The sequence below is a fragment of the Stegodyphus dumicola genome, chromosome 3 (assembly GCF_044657685.1).
Source record: "Stegodyphus dumicola isolate Sdum_Otavi_A_Nest chromosome 3, ASM4465768v1".
NCBI lineage: Eukaryota > Metazoa > Arthropoda > Arachnida > Araneae > Eresidae > Stegodyphus > Stegodyphus dumicola.
Genome location: NC_140770.1, coordinates 215483990 through 215506257, shown reverse-complemented (window position 1 = coordinate 215506257; position 22268 = coordinate 215483990). Strand labels below are relative to the sequence as shown.

The 22268-nt window shown below is 32.3% G+C and overlaps 1 protein-coding gene across 2 annotated transcripts in view; it reads left to right on the top strand.

Annotated features, from left to right (window-relative positions):
* LOC118181479 (MPN domain-containing protein) overlaps positions 1 to 22268 on the top strand; it is a 101227-nt gene that overhangs the window by 50797 nt on the left and 28162 nt on the right. For both annotated transcript variants that reach the window (XM_035350626.2, XM_035350627.2), the window contains exons 9-13: positions 45 to 117; positions 7630 to 7706; positions 10988 to 11159; positions 19049 to 19119; positions 22133 to 22222. In XM_035350626.2, coding sequence (XP_035206517.1) covers positions 45 to 117; positions 7630 to 7706; positions 10988 to 11159; positions 19049 to 19119; positions 22133 to 22222 — 483 coding nt within the window. The remainder of the gene's footprint in view (positions 1 to 44; positions 118 to 7629; positions 7707 to 10987; positions 11160 to 19048; positions 19120 to 22132; positions 22223 to 22268) is intronic.

Below are 22268 nucleotides of genomic sequence, written 5' to 3'. Positions count from 1 at the left end.
GTTTATAATTTTACTAAATGCTAACAATAAGCTAATTCTTATAGGATTTTCATTGTCATATAATAAAAAATGAAGTTGTTGGTTACCTGGGCGGTAATTGGGACATAGCTTCGCATAGTATGTATATTTTTTATTTTTATTACTGTATAACAGCTGTAATAATTTAATAATTATCGTGTATTAATTTTAAATACTCATACTTTTTTGTGAAAATCAGCATTTTTTAGGGAGCTATATTAAACTAAATTTTAGAAATGGTCATAATTCCATATACCTTTATTTAACAGTGTGTAAATATATAAATGATTTTAGTGAAATGGACACTTAAAAAATATGCTGAATATTATTTCCCTAATCTTTCCTTCAGCCATCTCAGCTTTTATAAATTTCATTGTTCAGGAAGACGTAAATGTTGAATTATAAAAGATGCAAGTAGTTTTGATAAATTGTTATGCTCATTTTCTGTAACTTCATAATTGGTAAAACTTATGTTAATTTCCATTAAAAGAGTTGTGTTTGCTTTAAAGGAAATGTCTTAGACTCATCTTTTCTGAAATTCTGAATTCTTCATATTAATATGAAAATTATCTAATGTAATCTGTAACACTTTCTTTACACACCCTTGACAAGTATGGTTCCACTTCATAGGACAGCCAATCGCGTGGTATGATGCACATACACTTTTGCCATATCATGTATATCAGACTTGTGAATTTTTTATTTCTCCCCTCCTTTATTTCACCACAGTGATTTGAAATCAAGTAATAATATATGCAGTATTCATATCCATAGATCTCGGTATGATTTCTGTGTAAAAGCTGATGCTAGGAATGAAAAATTTAATAGAAGGGATCTTTTATAAAATGAGTCTGAATAATGAGGATTGTGATTAGAACCACTGTTAAATTTTCAAATTTTAGTGAATGCAGGAAGCTAAGGGTGGAAGCTGATAAAATGACTGAAAAGCTAACTATAGTAATTGATGCAGTGTTTAGCAGTGTCTTCTTTTCAGGCATAAAAAAAAAAATGCCCTTTGGTGCAAAATATTGTAATAGCACTAGAAAGATAACCACCAGTATTTTGACTGTTTCGTATTCACTTTTGATCACATATTCTTAATTTGTCAGCTTAAGCTGCTGAAGTGTTATGACTTTCCTTAACTTTACAATATTTATACACACCTTTACAAAATTTTATTCAGTTATGAAGAGGGAGGAAAAAGTATGTTGTGCATCAAGACTAGAGCCTTTATTTTATGGCATTCTGGAAAACAGGCAGAATTGTTTAAAACATTGCTGTAAAATCTTATTATATAAATAAACACCTGAACTCTTTTTCCCTATTTCTAACAACTTATTTTTTTACTTGAAAATCATGACCCTGAAAATGTCTGCTTGATTTATCATGTGACCGGAAATAAAAGAGGATAGATAAGAGAAAAATAGTATTTCAATCTTTTCAGTATATAAATGAACATGGCTCATCATAAAGGTCAGACGAAGACAGAATGTCTTCACATTCATTTCCATTTAATAAAAATGAAAATAAATCTGAAAGCGAAGAAGTATTTGAGGAAGTTGAAGATTTTATTCTGCAAAGACTTTGAAATATTTCATAGTGACTCTGAAGTTGATGAAAACCACAAAAAAAGTAACTTTAGTTTCATTACAAAAGATCCGAAAAGGTATAAATATGCAAAGAATAAATGGAAATAAAAAGAAACAAAAAAATTTATCATTACAAAATACTTTTGATGTGGTATCTTCAAAGAACAAAAAAAAGTTACAAATACCTAGCACGTACGTATACCTAGCAATAGCCAACCAGAATGTTTTCATTATCAAAATATGTTATTGGAGTCTTTTGGAATAACACCATTTGCAAAAAAAATGGGTCAAATGAGAGATTTCGAATTCATTACAGTTGATCGTAAATAAATGACTCAAAAGAATAATATAAGAATGTACTGAGGCAGAAGCTTATCAGCAATTTCAGGATGATAGCTTATCCATATTGCTGGATGAACTTGATGACTTTTTAGGCCTTTTAAAGCCTCTGAAGTTCATTGTGTAAGAGGAATAAGACATACGGGGATTTGCATTTTTTCATAATGGAAATAATGAGGTTTATGGGATTTGATAAAAAGTCTTAAGAGATCCAATCATCTTCCTTTATTCAACTGCTGCTTGCAAACACAATGATCATAATTTACTGTATCTCAAGTGCAAGAAGAATAAAAAACTGTTAATCCTAAGCTTCAAACTTATAGTTAATGGCATGAAATTGCCCAAAGATATGACATTTTATAACTGTACAAAGTATGATGCTGACATTAATTAGACCAGGCCTGTCCAATCCAAAAGACCTTGTGGTCAGCTTTGGACATGCACTTTATTATTATGGCAGGCCACTTTGTATGTGTATGTGTATTTAAGGTCTACTTGAGAATTCTGTCTATTTGGGAAGTAAAAGAAAATAATACATTTTTCATGCCTTTCATAATATTTATTGTACAATATAATTTACTTTCTTATTTATGACCTCTTGCCAGCATGATGGTAATTTGTAAATACCATTTTTGAAAAATGTCCTTAGAGATGAAGAACTCAAGTAGTGCTTTGCTGACATCTGCTTTTGAAATTTTTTACCCTTCAAAAAATTTTGCAAGTCAAGAAACAAATGTTAATTTAAAGGGCAGGGAAGTATGATGCATGCAGCAAAATTTCCCCGATTGTATGATTTTCTGATAACTCACCAAAGCAGGATGTGGTCTGGCATTATCATGATGCAGAATGATATGCGTCTTATTGAACATCGCTGGCCTATTTTCTTTAACTTTTGTGTTTAAATTATCCATTTGCTGACAGTATCTTTCCAAACTGAACCTTTCATTAGGTTTCAAAATCTCATATGTATTGGCCCTTGGACATCCCACCATGTACGCAGTATTATCGTATTCAGGCTCTAGCTCAGCTTAGAATGATGGAGTTGGCAGATTGTCCGGGTTGACAGTATGCTTCTTCCCTAATGATGTTTTTGTAGGTAATCCATTTTTTATCACCAATTATCATCCAGTCCAAGAAAGATTCACTTTTGTTCTGAGTAAGCAGAGATATGCATGTGATGATTGGATCATACAGACTTAGCTCACTTGTTTCATAAAGCAGTCATCTGGAGTATTTACAGACCAGTCCTAATTTCTGAATGGGATTTGAAATGGTTTGTTGAGTTAAACTTTTTTGCAATGGCCACCCAGAGTGTGGCTTGTCATTAAGGTTGAAATCCCTTGCTTCAAATTTTTTAATCATCTTCACATTCTATCCGAAACTGCATCTCAACCAAAACCTTTCATTAAGTTTTGACATGCTTCAGTGGCATTTTTTCCATGTTGGAATTCGTACAAAATACAGTGTTGTAATAAATTTCATTGAGAGCCATGTTTACAAGATTGTGTCTCATTAGTTAATGACATGAGACACTTTTGTTTCAGTTAATTTAGAAGAGCATATATATATATAAATGCATTGGTAAGAGAGACAGCCTTATGTGTCTCAAATGAACACATGCATGCGTATTGAAACTTGAAATGCTAACTACTTTTTCAAACGAGATAATATACAGTACAAAGTCCGAAATCCGGACGTCCATTATCCGGAATGATCTAAAATCCAGACCCCCAAAGCCACAAACTTTTTATTATTGTTTGTTTATTATTATTACTTATTTATTAACTTTTTTATGCATGCGTATTTGATTTTTCCTTCCATAATAAAACATGTGGAGATTTTCACTTAAAAATTCCAATTCTTAATTTCACTTAGGCACTAAATAAAATACCTCGTTGTGGAAAAACAATCATGTAAGCATAAATTTGTGAGATTAATAATTTGGCTTCGTAGCTGAGTATCTACTTGGCATACATCTCAAACCGAAACATTCACTTATTTTATATCCCTGACACCGACCTGGCGAGTCATTATTTATTATATTTTGCTTCCATCACCGCATGTTTATCAATACATGACAGCTTCAGTAATATCTCATGCTGTGATGTCTAAACATTTTTTATATTAGTAATTGAATAACAAGAGTATGGCAACTTTTTATGCTAACATTATGCTTGGCGATGATTATAGATTTTTAAATGCTCTAAGAAATGTTGACGAGGAAAAATTCAACAAAAATTTCTTTTCATATGCTAAAAATAGATTTTGTTAATGAAACTCATAAGCCAAAAGATTACATTTAGTGCTATTTTAATTAAGAATAACTGATATGTTATTCACCATAAACCCAGAAGCGGCGGCAGAATATGTCAGCACGGGATGACAGAATTTAGGGAAGACGAAATTTTTGGAATTTGGAGAAACACCAAGCAGCAAAATTAAGGTATGAAAAATTTTATAATTTAGGGAAAGCACTGAGATCTAAAGTTTAGGCACGGTGAAAATTTAGAAAGGAAAGCACCTTTGTAGCAGAATTTAGGACCCGTAGAGACTGCACGAGGCAGTATCATGCACCGGCCCTAGATAAAGCCTTAAGTATATGTGGGAGTTTATTTATTTATGACTAGGATTAGTTTGAAGCATGTGCAAGAAATAAATGTAGGTATACTAAATAACTAAACTATTACAGTTCAGGCTTAATTCAGCACGCAATAGGAGCAAGACAAAATTTAGCGAAACAACTTGGCTTTCGTCACCAATCTTGTGATACACAGCCAACAATGTATAACAGATGCTATTAAGCTAGGCTAAAATTATCTTTACTGATTCTAAGACATTTCAATTAATGTAGCAGACTGCGCTGCTCCCTGATCTTCTAATTTGATCTAGCTTATTATTTTTTGCAGACTTATTATTACAGCAATTTTATAAAAACTAAGCTTGAACTTTTGATTATGTCGAAAAGAGTTTCCAATTTTGGAGTTGCCAAAGGAATGTGGACGATAAAAAAGGGAAACCATGTTTCGATGTCCATTAAACAAAAGGTGGAATTGCTGCAAAAAATGGATAAAGTCATATCCGTCTCAAAATTATGCGAGGAGTATGGCAAAGTCCACTGTATATGACACAAGAAAAAGGAATTTTTTAATTTTTTGTAGAAGCATCTTAAACAACTTAAATTGAAAGAAATGTTTAATAAAGTAAACAAATAAATATTAAGCTCTTTTTTTTTTTTTTTTTTTTTTTTTTTTTTTTTAATTCTCTTTAGATCATATTATTCTTTATTTCATAAATTACGATTTACGATTTCATATTTTTAATTGTACAATTTCTGCATGCCATCTTTAAATTGATAATCTATGATTCGGAATAGCCAAAGTCCCGAACAGTTGGGATTTCGGATTTTGTACTTTATTAAATAATCTACTAGAAGATAAATTATATATATATGTGAATTGTTGAGGTAAAAAATGAAAAAAAAAAAAAAAAACAGAATATATTATTAGTTATTAGCATTAGAAAAGTTGAACATTTATGACTACACATAAATAAGTATAATGCTAATAGTTCATAAAACAATTAAATAATATCATATTTAATATAATCAGTGTGATATTTGTTTCTCTTTTCTTTCACTTAGTTTTTCCCAAGTGAATCTTACTACTTGTATTTGCACATTATAATTGATGTTGCAGATTTTCATCAATTAAAAATGCTCATATTTATGTTTTGTGAATTTAATTTTTGGAAAAAAATATGCCTTGAAGTAAGTAGATCCACCACGGGCCGCAAAATTTTATGGGGTATGCCATCCCTGTTCTAGACCAAATAGCTAGAAACTGCTCAGTACAAGTATGTAATCACAGACAGCTATTGTCTGTATTCTGTATTTTGGATTTAGTTGCTATTAATTATTTGCTGGTGTTCAAAGAAACTGTGGGAAGAACAATTCCTAGAAGAGCATTTTTACTGCTTTACATTGAAGAACTTCAATGAAAATATGTTATTTCCAAATGCTTTCCATGCTCTGCAAATTTCTGGTTTAAACTCAAAATTAAATTTTCATGCACAATGCCTAATTGGAAAATGCAGTAAAAGCAGAACTGTATATATATCTTGCAGATACAAAAAATAAATTTGGAGAGATGTGAAAAAGAAATAAAAATGTAACTTGCATTGACTGTAGTATGGAAAAGCAAAAATATTACTTATTAGAATTTCTTCAATGAAAAATAACAAGTTTTATATATCTTTTCTCTTCATGGCAGCCTTGTAATATTTGTATTATTGTGAACTCAATCGGAAATGATTATGTATCAACCTTTGAATGAGTAAGGTGTTTCCGGAGGTGTAGACAGTAAATTTTAAACATTGAACATATGTCTATATTAAAAAATATACATTAAATATATTAACGTTATACACTGGTCATCAAAATTAAAGGATAAATATGTTCACTAAGTTAAATAATATAATATGTTCACTAAGTTAATGTTGCAATCAATGCCCCATGCTGTAATTATTTGTTAATTAAATACAATTGAACATAAAATTGGACTTTGGCACATACATTAGCACCTGAAATATGCACAGTGATTGACGATGTGGTGCACAATGGGTGCACTTTCGAATTCTAGTCTCTACCGTTGTTTAAGGGAATGTGGTTTCTGAGAGTAATCAGTATTTTAGTGGTTATAGCACAAAGGCATCATTTAAGTGTAAGTCAAATGTGGTGAATAATTGGTACGATCAAGGCACATCGAACACAAATAGAATTCACCAAGGTTTGAATATCCCTGAAAGTGTCATATTAGGATTTTGGAGCTGCTTTTTAAGCATTGTATTAGTTGATATATAACCTCAAGAGTTATCACAAGCAACAACAGCATCAGAATACCGTTTTCTGTCTTTGTTGGCTTGATGAAACCGTGAAGTGACTACGAGAGATTTGATTTTCAGGTAGCCACAGAAACTCAAAGCAGCTGTTTTACAGCTGCATGAAGGCTTAAGAAAGTTGGACTGTATACGAGAAAACTGGTGGTTTGTGTTCCGCACACCCCATTTGTCAAATCTTTCAAAGGGATCCTTTTAACCCTTAATTTCCCTACGAGATTTTGAAGTCCCATCAATAAAATTGCTCAATTATGTCCCGGGACTTTTAAGTCCCAATTAAATTAAAAAAAAAAAAAGCAATGAAAAACTTATAACATGTTTGTAAGTTTAATGTGAGATGTTTCTGATACATAAAGAAATATAATAAAGTTACAAACTCTTTTTCAAAAAATAAAGTAATTTGGGACACAAAGGATTAAACTGGTGGCATCATCATGCTCAATGGAGCCAAGGTGACTGGGCCCGAGTAACTGACGATTCCAGACTTAGTCTGAACAGTGATTCTAGATGTGTTTTGATTTGGAGAAAGGAAGGAACATGCAACTTGCCTTACCTTATAAGTGAATTATCCCATTTCCACAATTGCAGTTTAATGGTTTGGGGAATAAGGGGGGATCCCATCTTTCTAGTGCCTAGCATTGGTAGGGGGTACTAAAAGTATTTGTGTATAATATAATCTTTAAGTATTGAATTATTGATTTTGCTAGTATGAATAGTATAACTCCCTTTGATTAATAATCTTTGTTTTCATGTTTCACTGATTTGTTTTCTGAACTTATCTATTTTTCAGATTTAGCTGTTTTACAAGCTTTTCCTTGTAGATCTGGTCTTGGAGATAAAGACAGTGCTGCTCGTGTTGAAGATGAAGTGAGTATATTTAGAAGAAGTTAACTCATATTGTGCTTTTCTTTATGTGTTTGTGCATGTGGGCAAGGAAGAAAGAGTGAGAAGCGAGCATGCAAATGACTGACAGACATAATGAATAAGTAAAATAAAATTTTGACTTTAATTTGTTATAGCCTTTTTAAGTCTTTTATTTAATTTGATTATTTCCTAGTCTCTGCTTTTTCCACTCTTGCCTCTCTTCAACTATGATATAGCCTGCTGCTGTGTTTCTAAATGTGGTTCATATGTAAAGCTTGCATGTTAACTGAACATCTACTGCATCTGTCTCTGTCTGTTGCTCATACTGCATTATTGTTTCATTATTCAATGAAATTACATCTAAATAAAAATTATCACCTGCCATCCAGTATCATCTACATCTTTATGCTCTTTGTCACCACATCAAAATTTTTATTGCACATATCTGAGTTATATTTGAAAATATATATGAGTTTTGCTGTTAAGAAACGTTTGCTGTTCTTGCATTATTGTTCTTCATGGAAATATTCATCTACTTTGCCCTACAAAATACTCCCTTCTAGTGTCAATACAGCATTACCATGTTCCTTCCATTTTTGTAGTGTTTGACAGAAATCACTTTTTTGATGATATGCAGTACTTCCGTCGTATTATCTGGAATTTCCTCTATGGACTGGTAGAGATACTTTCAATGTGGTGTTAACTAACTAGAAAAGAGAAACATGTCTGCCATGGCTAAGTCCAAAGACTAGGGTGGGGCACATAAGAAGTATGATGTTTTGTCAGATAACTGGTTTCAAAAAATGATGCATGAAGTGAACTTTTGTTATGATGCATCATCCATTACTGATTCCACCGCGATTCTGGTCTCTTCTTACACACAACATCTCTCAGTCATGTTGGTCTCAGTCCTTCATAGACTTCCTTGTTTACTGTCTGAACCACGTGGTTCAAGTTTGTTGTGCACAATACTTTTCCAATTAAAAAAAAACAACTATTATTACACTGATGTTTGAACAATTCATCCATGCTTTCTTTGGTCGAGGACAATTTCCAAGCTCATTTTGAAGATTGCCTCGTTGTTTTCTCATGCTATCCATACACTCAGATCTCATCTGCTGTTACAGTGTTTTGAGGAAGATGTTCTTTGAATCTCAAGCAGTTCCTGGTAGATTTTAACTCAGTTCTGCTTCTGATCATCTTTAGTCAACAAACATGACACGAATTTTGTACTGACACAATGCATTGAAATTGTTTCATTCAGGATATGATGGCAAGATCCTACTCTTATGCCACCTTCTTCAGCATCCTAACAGACAATTAAATAACAATTTTGATGAATTACAGAATGCACACTGTGAACATGTTGATTGTCTGTTGACATGAAAGGTTTGTCCATCTTACATCTTTGAACTGAGCTTCTGCTATCCTTAAAATGCTGAAACCAATCATAGAGCTGAGTTAGGCTCATACTGTCATCCTAGCATACTTGGTTTAGCATTTATAATGTTTCCAAGAAACTTCCCAGTTTTACAGAAAATTTCACACAGACATGTAGTTCCTCCAATTCCTTTATTTTTGCTTTTTTATTAATCTGATGGGCAGCTTATGCATGATCTCACTCAATTGATAGTTACTTGACAACTAACGCACAGACTGGAACAGGGTAAAAAGCAATATGTCTCTAAGATATACCACTAGGTGCGGACAGTGGGCAGAGCACCTCATCTGCAGCCATTGACATTCAGTTTTAAAAGTTTAGTGTGTTTTTTTATTATTATTATTCTGTAAAGAAACCTTACTTTTTTCCTAGCCCAAAGGAGGAATTTGCCTGGAAGGGCTATTAATTTCATTGTGGCATTTTGCATTGATTCACTATAAACAATGAATCACTTTTTAAATTGTTGCCACCAAATATTAGAGCCCTGTATTATATTTAAAGAAATTAAATAAAAAAAAATTTAAAAAAAAAATCTGAAATGTTTCAGATTTTAAATTACGTCCAAAGGGGCGTTTTTTAACATTTTGTGTGTTACCTTTCTTTATTAAATATCATGTTCCTCGCACTTAAACCATAAGATCCAGTGCAACAGTAATATCGCAAAACGAGCATATCTTTAGAATTTCCAATACAGGGACTCACGCGCTGGAGATAAAAATGTTTTTTCTGCACAACGTTGCCATTGCTCGCTTTGAAATCCTTGAGTTTGTTAATCAAAAATTCGTCAAAGTTTTAAAAAATAGGAAATCGATCATAAAACAAATTTCAAATTTCAAATTTGGTCTTCCACATGCTCATATTCGTTGGAGGATTACATTATTCAAAATTCGATGACTCTATGTACTGTTATTTTATGACAATGTGAGAAATATACATACATTTACGCAGATTTTCATTATTTAATTTCTTCAAATATAATGCAGGACTCTAACATTTTATGGCAACAGTTTGAAAAGTGAACCGACATTTATCCGTCCGACGCAAAATGCCAAAACGAAACTAATAGTTCTTCGGGATTCAAATCCCTTTGGACTAATAAAGAATCTGCATAAATATATGTATGTTTCTCACATTGTGATAAAACAACGGTACCTAGAGCCATGAAATTTTGAAAAATGTACATCTCCACCCAAATATGGACATCTGAATCCCAAATTTGGAATTTGTTTTATTATGTATTTCATATTTTGGAAAGCATAAGCTTTTTCGGGGGGGGGATAGTATAACTCTTTGCCTCTGCCCTTCTTTTCCTTCATATATGTTAGTACATTAAAATCTGGACTTTTTTTTATCCCATCTAATACAAAAACTTTTTATTTATTTATTTTTCCCCCAAAAGGTATAATGATTAAAGTTTTCAGACTTAATACTATAGCTTATTAATTCATAAATCTATAGGGGCATAAATTTATGATCAGTCATTCAAGAGACTGAGTCATACAATTTGTATAAACACTGGAGAGTCACTAGTGTTTTTATAAAATTAATATTTGTTAAAAATGCTTTCTTTTCTTCCTTCCGTTTCTAGTAAAATGGAAATGAAAGAAATCTGCTATGTGGTTAACAAACTTCAAATGTTTTTCCCGGTGCTTCTAGATCTTTCCTCTAATAGTTTAAGTAACATACGGTCAGAATTTTGATGCAGGTTTCAAATCATAATGTTTTCTAAAATATACTACCTAAACATGCTTTAAAATGCTAACTTAGTTCATATACTTGTAACAAAAATCTTGTCTAACAATTTATTTTCTAAATCTAGTATTCTCTATTGTTTTTATTATAGATCCGGCGCTCATTAGATAGGCGGCATCTGTCAGTTGTCGGTTGGTATCACAGTCATCCTACATTTCCGGCTCAGCCTACAATTAAAGATGTAGATAGCCAAATGGAGTATCAAATCACAATGAAGGGTGACAGTGATTCCTCCTATACTCCTTGCCTTGGACTTATCTGCTGTAAGTCATTGTCATAAAGTTATCTTAATTGTAATTATAAGTGAAATTATTTATTTATTCTAATGTAGAAATCATTAAATGCGTGGCAGTCATTTCAGAAAAAATTCAATTTTGTTTCCTTTTTTTTAAAAGGAAAAGATACGAATTCCACAATTTCTTTTTTTCAAAATCCTGAAATTTTATCTCAAAATCTTCAATCACTTTTTGGATTTCTGCAACATATTTGTCGATCTTATAATTAATATTTTTATGTTTTTGTAGGTTATTCGCCATATTTGGAAAATGATTCAGATTATTTTGTTGCAGATCTATTAGCAAAATTAATTTTGTTTTATATGCGTCTATGCAGCTGATCATATCAATTACTGTTTTATTTTTACTTTGTAATTCTAAATTTAAATGACTTAATATTGAAGTAAAATCAGTAAGAAATGCTAAGTCACTAAGTCAAGTTTCGTCATTTAAATTTTCACAGTTTCCATCTTGTTTGTGAAGAAAATCTATAATTTCAGGCAATAAATCACGAAATTGCTGCAAAAATTTACCTCTGCTTAGCCATCTGACATCGGTATGTAGTAATAATTCAGGTTGTAATTCATGGAGCTAGAGACGCCATTTGAGGGAACTTCCTCGAATTGAATTAACAATTTTAAATTCTATGCCCATTACTGCTTTTGTGTTTAGTCTCTTGTTAGCTAACACTTGCTGGTTAATTATGCAGTGATAGCTTAAAAAGGCAAGGGATTCATTTTCCTTTTGCCAATAGGGCTATAAATACATTTATGTTAACTATCATTGCAGTTGTGCCATCCATTTCTATTGAGACTAAAAAGTGGCACTTCCAAAGCATTGAGCATGTTTTTAAAGGCTTTGTCTACACCTCTAGCCCTTTCCTTCAAAGAAATCATACCCAACAATTCTTCTTTACTTGTAAAATCCTTAAAAACCATATGATCAAAAACAAGTAATTATGCCGTATCACTTATATCTGTCGATTCATCACACTAAAGCAGTGGTTCGGGGTGCGGGAGAAACCCCTACCTAAGCATAAAAATTATTAAATATCATTTATTAAATTTCTTATAATAAAATATTTGAAATCTGCAATAGTGTCTCCAATACTGAAGCTCATAAAAATTCGTAGCACCTAGCTCACTTATCGGCAAAAGACACAGGAAAGAGCCGGTGCTGATAGCCGTATACACTACGCTACGAAAAGGCATGAAACGCTACAAATGAACGCGAACAGGGAGCTGTGTGACGGAAAAAAGAAAAAATCTTTGTGGGAATACAAGCGGAGAACGTTATCCCAGCTTGCGCATGCGCTGAGTTCAATATGTGCTACTCCAATGGAATCTACGGATTCACAGATTTGTATCTGCATCTACTGCGCCTGTGTTAGGTTGAGTCAACTATTGTGTCTGCGACATGTGTATTCTGTATTCTGTATTCTGACTTGTCCAGAAACCTCTTGAGACTAATACATTCTTAATTGCGCGTTCAAGCCGAATAGGATTCAGTGATATTACAAACGTAAGAACATTATTATATTACATTATTTCTAAATAATTAAATTGATTATAGTAAACCCCACTATGTCAAAAAAACGACAATGGAACGATAAGTATGCCGGTTATGGATTTACCTGCACAACCGAAAAAGATGGCACGCAATGACCGCAATGCATCTTGTGTTCCAAGATATTTTCAAACAGCAATCTCAAACCATCAAAGTTATTAGAGCATTTCAACAATCTGCATGGTGGCGAAAAAGCGCATAGCATGAACAGCTTAAAGTCAAAAAAGGCTCGGCTTAATACCAGTGGAACTATCCTAAAATTGTGTGGACCAGCAATTCAAAACCCTTTATTAGAAGCGTCATATCAAGTGGCATATTTATGTGCAAAAAAAAGAAAAGAAACCACACACGATCGCTGAAGAGTTGATTAAACCTTCTGCTTTAATTATTGCTAAAACAGTTTTAGATTTGGAAGCACATAAAAAAATCCAACAGATTCCATTATCGAATGATATTATACGATCGCGAATACAAGATCTCAGTGAAGATATTATAATGCAAGTAATTGAAGATATAAAAATCAGTCCACTAAAAATAAGCATGCAACTGGATGAGTCAACTGATGTTGATAATTGTAGCCAACTTTTGGTATTTGTCAGGTATGTGAAGGAAAAAGAGGTGACAGAAGAATTTTTATTTTGTGAGCCACTGGAGGTGAATACGAGAGGAACTGATGTTTTCAATCGCATCAAAGATTTTTTTACTAAATATCAATTACCAATGAATGCGATTGGCTCAATATGCACTGATGGAGCACCAGCAATGTTAGGCGAAAATTCAGGATTTTTTTCACACATGAAAAGAGAATTACCGGAAGTTATAATAATGCATTGCATGTTGCATCGTCATGCACTTGCGTCGTAAGAATTCCCAGAAAGTTTAAAACAACATCTAACCACAGCAGTAAATGTAGTAAAATACATCCGAGAGCGAACGCTTAATCATCACATTTTTCGTGCATTTTGCGAAGAAATCGGTGCTGATCATACCGTGCTTCTATATCACACCGAAATACAATGGTTATCTAAGGGTCGCATGCTTAACAGAGTTTTTGAATTGCGTGAGGAAATTATTCAATTACTGACTAGTCAAAACTGTTACTTAGTAAAAGATTTTGAGAGTAATGATGCAATGCTGAGGCTGGCCTACTTAGCAGACATATTTAACCATTTAAATGAACTGAATCTATCAATGCAAGGATTTGGTATAAATATAATAATATCTAGCAAAAAATTATCTTCATTTATTGCAAAATTAGAAATTTGGGTACATTGAGTAGAAAAGGGGAATTTCGAAAACTTTCCCTTGCTTGATTCTGTTATTGCGAAGAATGAAAAGAATACAATTATACCCAACATTGTAATACATTTGAGATGATTGAGCGAATCATTCAATGGCTATTTTTCTACCGGAAATATTACCAAAACTCAGAGATGGATACTGGATCCATTTCTATTTGACTTAAATTTGATGAATGATAGTGATCTGAAAAAAGATCAACTTATTGAAATGCGAGCAAGTGGACATGTTCAAATGGAATTCGAACAATTAGAATTGCAACAACAACAACAGTTACAACATTATCCAGAGTTGGTGAAAGGAGCACTGCAGTTACTCTTACCTTTTGCTACCACCTACTTGTGCGAAATGGGATTTTCATTGCTTTTGCATATAAAAACTAAAGCGAGAAATCGCTTAAATGCAAGTGATGACTTACGCGTATGTCTTTCAAAAAAGGAACTTCGCTTCACCGGTATAATAATGAACAAACAACAGCAGACTAGTCATTAATAAAAATAATATTGTTTTGTATTTATATAAAATGTACGTTTTTCAATAAACAATAAGTTTCGCCAAAAATGTATTTTTCTAGACTAAAAAAATTAAAACACATTTTTCAATGGGGTGCAGAGATATATTTTCAGATTCAATGGTGTGCAACTCGCTAGAAAGGTTAAGAAACGCTGCACTAAAGGGAAAAACAAAAACATCTATTAATATCATTATATAACTGCTCTTTCACATTCTCACTCATCCTTTCAATTCATTGCATCACTGTATTTCGAGATAATTGTAGATTTTGAATTGCAGCAACAAGTTCATTCTTGTTCTTAAAATCATTAAAAAGTGAATCTGACTTTTCTAGAAAAATTTCCTCTACAAATTCAAAGTCGGAAAACGGCTTACATTTTTTTGCTAAGAGACAGCTTACTTTGAATGATACAGTAGTTACTGCATGTGACTTCAAACTTGGCTTTTTAAAAATGCTTTGTTGATTTGTTAATTTAGTTTTAAGATTCGGAACTTTATATTTTCTCAATTCAGAATTTGGCAGATAATCTGTTTGCTATTTGTCATGTAAAGCTAAACAATGTCTCTTCAGATTACCCTTTTTATCAATGGCTACGCGGACAAGCCGTATTAAAACAACAGCATTTATCATACGACAGTGTAAAAAAGTAATCAATTTCTCATTCTTCATTGAACTGATAAGTTTTCTATTTTATTACTCATGTTTAGCATGGGTATACTAGAATGCAAAGAAATACGACAATTTAAAGAATAAATATTGAATTAAATATTTTTCTAGAAAATTAAAAACTCGTGAAATGCGGCTATTATCTCGTTATATTGAGATAAATGATAATAATACTGCATACTACGATCGGGCACAGTAATACAAGTGTATTAAAATCTAATAAAGATATATTCAAATTTATAATAAGTATGTTAAAGTTACAATATATTTATTGCAGTTTAAATACCGAAATCTTAATTTAAATAGAATTATTGTTATTCCTAATATATCTGTAATACTGTCCCTTATTTTTCTCCCAGTGTAATAACTGTATCATTACAGGTATAATAAGTTTAAATAACAAAATCTTAATTTAAATAGAATTATTATTATTCCTAATATATCTGTAATACTATCCCTTATTTTTCTCTCAGTGTAATAACCGCAGTTCAGAGATCTGTTACCAAGAATGCTCACTTATCAAGTAAATAGATATGTAAGAAAGCAATTTGATTTAAAACAAAGAAAAGATACCGTAATTTCCGGAAGAAACGCTACGCCGTTTACGTGTTTAAAACTTAAATTTTCAGCGGGTGCGGCGTTTCTACCCATGTGGTGTTTAGGTGCACTAAAAATAAAATATTTCCTTCGATGGTCATTGTGCATAGTTTGAATAACTTTGTCATTGTACATAGTTTGGATGGCATTGTCATTGTACATAGACCACTCAGTTGTTCCAACAAAAAGACCATTCAGTTGCTTTTTGCGAACGTTATTTTGTTTACATTCTTTCCCTTGAACGGACTTACATGCCTTATTCACCCTAAACGGGATCTCAGAACAATAACATTCTTTCCCCTTTGAAATCAGCATTCTCATCATTTTGAGTAGTCTCTCTCCTCTGCCATTCAATGACCATCCTCTCCCCACCCCTGCCTTTTCTGCAATTTTTTTCAAAGGCGGAGGGACACGACTCCACCTGCCTCGCAATAACGAACTCTGAGGTATTTCCCCTTCAGCATGAATTGATTTTTCTTGGCATTCTGCCAGATACAGATTTCATCAGTTTGGGTACAAGTACTTGTTGGATAGTTTTTAAGTAAGAAGGGAGTGGAAAATTTTTGAAAATGGCACCTAAACGGCACAGAAGCTATACTGCTGGTTTTAAGCTTAATGTAATTTCACGTGCTGAACAAATTGGAAAAAGAGCAGCAGCTCGAGAGTTTGCAGTGGACGAGAGATGTATTCGACGTTGGAGAACTGAAAAAGAAAAACTGCCACAACAGCAATGAGCCAAAAAAGAAGTGGTACTGTAAGGTGGCTGAATCTAGAGGACGACCTTGCAAACTGGATAAAGGAGCAACGAAAAAAAGGAATGGCAATTTTGACTGTAAAAATTTGCTTACAAGCAAAATTTATAGCAAAGCAAATGAACATGATTTCAAAGGAGGGCCTTGATGGTGTAGCAGATTTATGAAAAGAAAAAATATTTCTGTGCGTACTAGAATAGTCGGGCAACAATTACCAATGGACTGGCAGGATAAAAAAGGCATCTTTTCTAAAATATGTGACAGATATTATTGACAAAAGAAAACTTCTTCGGTCACAGATAATAAATATGGATGAAACGCCGTTAGCTTTCGACTCTCCTGCAAACAGAACTGTTGATGAAACTGGTGCAAAAAACTGTATCTTTGCTTATGACAGGACATGAAAGAACGTCATTTACATGTGTGTTAGCTTGTGGCGCAAACGGTGACAAGCTAAAGCCGATGATAATTTTTTAACGGAAAACTAGGGAGATTTTCCTAATTACGTAATTATTTGTGCAAACGAGAACGGCTAGATGTGCAAAACAATCATGCATGAGTGGCTACAAAAAGTTTGACAGTGTCGTAAGGGATCTTTTTTCCAACCAAAAGGGTTATTGATAATGGATTCCATGCGTGCCCATTTACTTGAGTCAGTGAAAGCCAGATGTCAAAAATTGTCTACGACCGTAGCAATAATTCCTGGTGGATTTACAAAAGTCTTACAACCATTAGATTTGTCAGGTAATAAATCTTTCAAAGCTGAAGTCCGAAAGCGGTGGGAGTGTTGGATGAGTGAAGGATTGCATACATATACCAAAAGCGGTAAAATTTGCAGAGCATCTTATCAAGAAGTTGCAAAGTAGGTAGGAAGTGCGCGGAAATCGGTAAAAACATCGTCAATAATAGCAGGATTCAAAGAAGCTGAAATTATATCTTTAGATAAAGAGACTGTGAACCAACAGGATGAATGTGACGATCTGGAAGACTTGGACTTAGATCAGGATTTACTAAATCTTTTTAATTCAGAAAGTGAAGAATCAGATTTTGATGGCTTCATATGATGTATAGTTTGCTTTAATTCCTTTTGTAAGTAAAATTTAAAATTTGCTTTTGTAATCCAAATTTAATAGTTCGTTGTTGCAACATTTTTTATAATATAGTCTGAGTATTACAAATACGGACTTCTTTAGTGGGTAAATATAAGTATATTCGTGAACGTAAATATATTTTCAACATTTCTTACCTTTAATTTATTTTTGAGTTATGATTTCATTTCATGCATTTTTCTTAACTTATATGTCATATATCAGGACATAGGTTGAGATTTTGCATCTATACGGCGCCCGATGTCACGCGCAATTTAATCTATTGCGGCGTTTCTGTGTAATTTTAATTCTTTTCCCGCCATTTTTCTCGAGTGCAGCGTTTACGCTGATGCGGCCTTTCTTCCGGAAATTACGGTACTTACATTTTAAACAGAAGAAAAATTAAAACCCAAAGTGGTCACTGAGGGTAAATAATAATTATTATTAATAATACTGTTAATGCAAAAGAAAAGAAGCTACCGTATGACACTACCAAATATTCAAGCTAATGGACTGTGTTCTTCGACGAGTCGAGCCCTAACGGTTGCGTCCAGTGACAATTGTAAAATATAAGTCAAAATGCATTGTACTCGATGGGCGGAGATCGTAGTGTCAGGCTGTCAGAATTTTAGGAATTTATGACCTTGGCAAATTCCCAGAATGCATTATACTATTGCTAAAAGGTTTTGTCTTCTACAATTACTTCAAAGTCTATTATACACGGAATTCCATTCCAGTCATTGCGAGCCATCGATGATTGACCAAAATTAGCCTTGCGATTATTGCATCGCCGATATATAGGCGATCAACTTGTTGGCCACCCCTGGTATATAGGTAAATAATTATTTTAACTCTAGTTTAATATTAGTCAAAAAATTCAACTTCCTCCTGCTTGCCCCCCTTTTTTAAGTAATATGTATATTCTATTATCTTATAGAGAATTAAATTACCTTTATTTATTAGTTATATAAAACTAATATATTTGTTTCTTAGATATTTTTATTACTATGAATATGGGTCATCTTCTACATAAGAACTCTAGTTTAATATTAGTCAAAAAATTCAACTTCCTCCTGCTTGCCCCCCTTTTTTAAGTAATATGTATATTCTATTATCTTATAGAGAATTAAATTACCTTTATTTATTAGTTATATAAAACTAATATATTTGTTTCTTAGATATTTTTATTACTATGAATATGGTACCTTCTATTTTAGTTATATTATACCTTCTATTTTAGTTATCAATATTACTTTTCTTGATTTTATTATACAGATTATAAAAATTACAATTTATGTTAAACATGATATTAATGCGTTATATTAAATTCAAATAATGTTTTGTACAAGTAATTTTGGACTGAGAGATTTTGAATAAAAGAATGTGTACTTTCAGCTCCATATGATACGCAGAGACCTTCTATGGAAGCTGATTATCTTGCATACTGGGTTATGCCACCACCAGAAGTAAGTTCATTTTCTCATAAACTGCAAGATATAGCTAAATGAATTTTAATAAGAAAACCAATATAAAAAAGGAATTTCTAACAAAATGTCTAATTACTGATTAGTTGACTCTAATTACTGATTAGTCGTCTTAAAACTTTCAATTTTGAAATGCGATCTTTGGTTTTCTGCAGTCACAGCACCCCAGACACTTGCAGATGCTATTTCAAACACCTGTCACTCAAATGGGCATTTGCTTTTGTCTCCAACCTTCATTTGCAAATAATATAAATGTATGCAACTTGTCCTGCCATTAAAGTTGCTAGAAATTAAAGTAAGACTTCTTATATATTATGTGAAGCACATTTATCAAAGTAGACTGGAAAATTTGTGGCAGTACTTTCGAATCTGGAACTCTGCTGTTCCAACATCAAACAGTCTCATACTGAATGATAAACGTCAATCATAAAACTGCATAAGAGGCAAAAAAATGGAAATATAGGAAAAATTATGTGCATTATGTACAAACAGCAAAATTCTTTATTGTTTAATAAATTTGTTTATTGTTTAATAAATAATTCTTTATTGTTTAATAAATAAGTTGTTTATTGTTTAATAAATAATTCTTTATTGTTTAATAAATTCTCAAAAATATACAGAATGAAAAAGAAATTCATTTTTTCTCTAATGAATTGGTGAACAGTCAGCTGGCACTATGAATGTAATAACCAGCAGCAGTAAAAGAACCATGCTATGCAAAATAATACCAGTTTCTGCAGCCTCTGCCAGAAAAAATCAAAATTTAGGGGTCCTATCTGGAGAACTAAGACAGATGTGGGAGGGGAATTAATTAAAAAGTTATACAGCATTGCGTGTCCAAATTGCACCTCTCAAATCTCTTTTGTCCCTTAGATGCAATTTGCCTGCAATAAGGAGTAATTTACCTTTGAAATGCAATTGCATTTCCAAGTAGAAATCATGCAACAACATGTTCCTTTTGCTAATTAATAATTTAATTTCTGGTTTCAAACTGTTCTATTAATCATCAGAGTAACAAACACAATGATAAGTAATTCCATTTCTGTGAATTATAATGGTTGTGTTCTTTTAAAGTAGGTAACAGACGGTAGGACAATGCAAAAGGTATATGAAAGATCGTTTAAAAAATAATGCATTCTAATCGTTATTTTGCTCTTACATTTTATTATATTTCAGGCAGTTTCTCCTTACAGCCTTTTGTTATGTCTTGTCTTGGAAGACTTGCTGTTTCTTACAGGGTATTACTTTTCATTAGTTGGTGATGCCTTGAGTAATTCATTTTAAAAACCTCTTTCTGGGAGAAAAGACACAATCTACACTTGGGTTCTTTAGAAACAGGAAAAGTATATAAGGTCTGATGGATATAATGTACAGACTGTATGGTTGATAAGGTAAATAAAGTATTTCACTTAATAAGCAAATCTCTCCCTACCTTCTCATATACGGATGTGCATTAACATTCAAAATGTTCATCACTAAGCAGGACAGATAGTTTTGGGGCATTCTTCGTAATTTTCAGAGCCATTCACAATAAGATACTGCTTTTACTCTTTTTCCAGCTCAGTTTATTTTCTGAAATGATACCTTAGTAATTCTAAGCAGAGGTCATCATTTGATTCACCTTTCATGTTGAAATTTTGGGGATCATGGGAACTTCTTCATTGGACAGGTTCAAAAAGACTGGTTCAAAGTCTCTAGCCAGTATTTCATCAAATTATTCAAGACAGAAATCTTTTACTTTTATCATCAAATCTTCATTTCAGTTTAGTCGTCTTAAAACTTTCAATTTTGAAATGGGATCTTTGGTTTTCTGCAGTCACAGCACCCCAGACACTTGCAGACTCTATTTCAAACACCTGTCACTCAAATGGGCATTTGCTTTTGTTTCTAACCATCATTTGCAAATAATATAAATGTATGCAACTTGTCCTGCCATTAAAGTTGCTAGAAATTAAAGTAAGACTTCTTATATATTATGTGAAGCACATTTATCAAAGTAGAGTGGAAAATTTGCGGCAGTACTTTCGAATCTGGAACTCTGCTGTTCCAACATCAAACAGGCTCATACTGAATGATAAACGTCAATCATAAAACTGCATAAGAGGCAAAAAATGGAAATATAGGAAAAATTACGTACATTATGTACAAACAGCAAAATTCTTTATTGTTTAATAAATAAGTATGATATTTATATTAGATGCCTCTTTTTCTAATTAGTCCTTCCTTAAATGCATTCTAGAATAATGTAAGTGAAACTGACCTCTGATATGCAACATGGATATGTGTAATACTTTATATTGAATCTTCTATAAGTCTGAGATTAATGTTTTCCCATATCTTTCAAAGTTTTTGAGATAGGATTGCTACATTTTTAAATCTTACAATAGGGAACACTGCAGCTGGGGTTACTTTGGAGAGAATGGTTCCTTTTTTACTACGGGCTTCAGCATTGTAACTTCATTATATCATTGTATTTGAAACACTGTATCTGGCTGTGTTCACTAGTTATTTAAAGACGAATGGCATTTCCTGTTCACCCTGTATATGAGTCATTTACCATTATAATTTAGGTTTCAGATTTTAAAATACTGAAATTTAATATCATTATGTAGTGTACACTATTTCAGTGCAGAGGTTTTTTAGAAAATTAAGAAAATTATTTAAATCTTTAAAAAGCTCTGTAAATCCAGTATAATAGTAAAGAACTTAAATAAAACTTTAAATCAATCTTATTAAACCACTTAAATTGTTATAATTTAAAGGAGAGTTTTAAAAAAGTAATCAGATTAAATAACTTATTAGAAATATATGAGGAGATCAGAAATTCTACCGTAAAAAATGATAAAAGTTAATATAGATTACTTAAAGTAACATATTTTCAATGTCTTTTAAATACCTTAAACGTTTTTTATTAATTATATGTTCAAAAAAATTACCTGAAATATTGCAGAGTATATAATCTTGTCCTTATTCTTATGCTTGAATAATATTTTAGCACAGGCCTCATGAATATGGCAGACCAATGCAGATGATTTACAGCATAGCTCATGATTCATTTCTTACCCAGGATTTGTTAATGGAAATGGTAAGTTAAAAATTTTTGACATTCATAGTTTTATTTAAAGTACAGC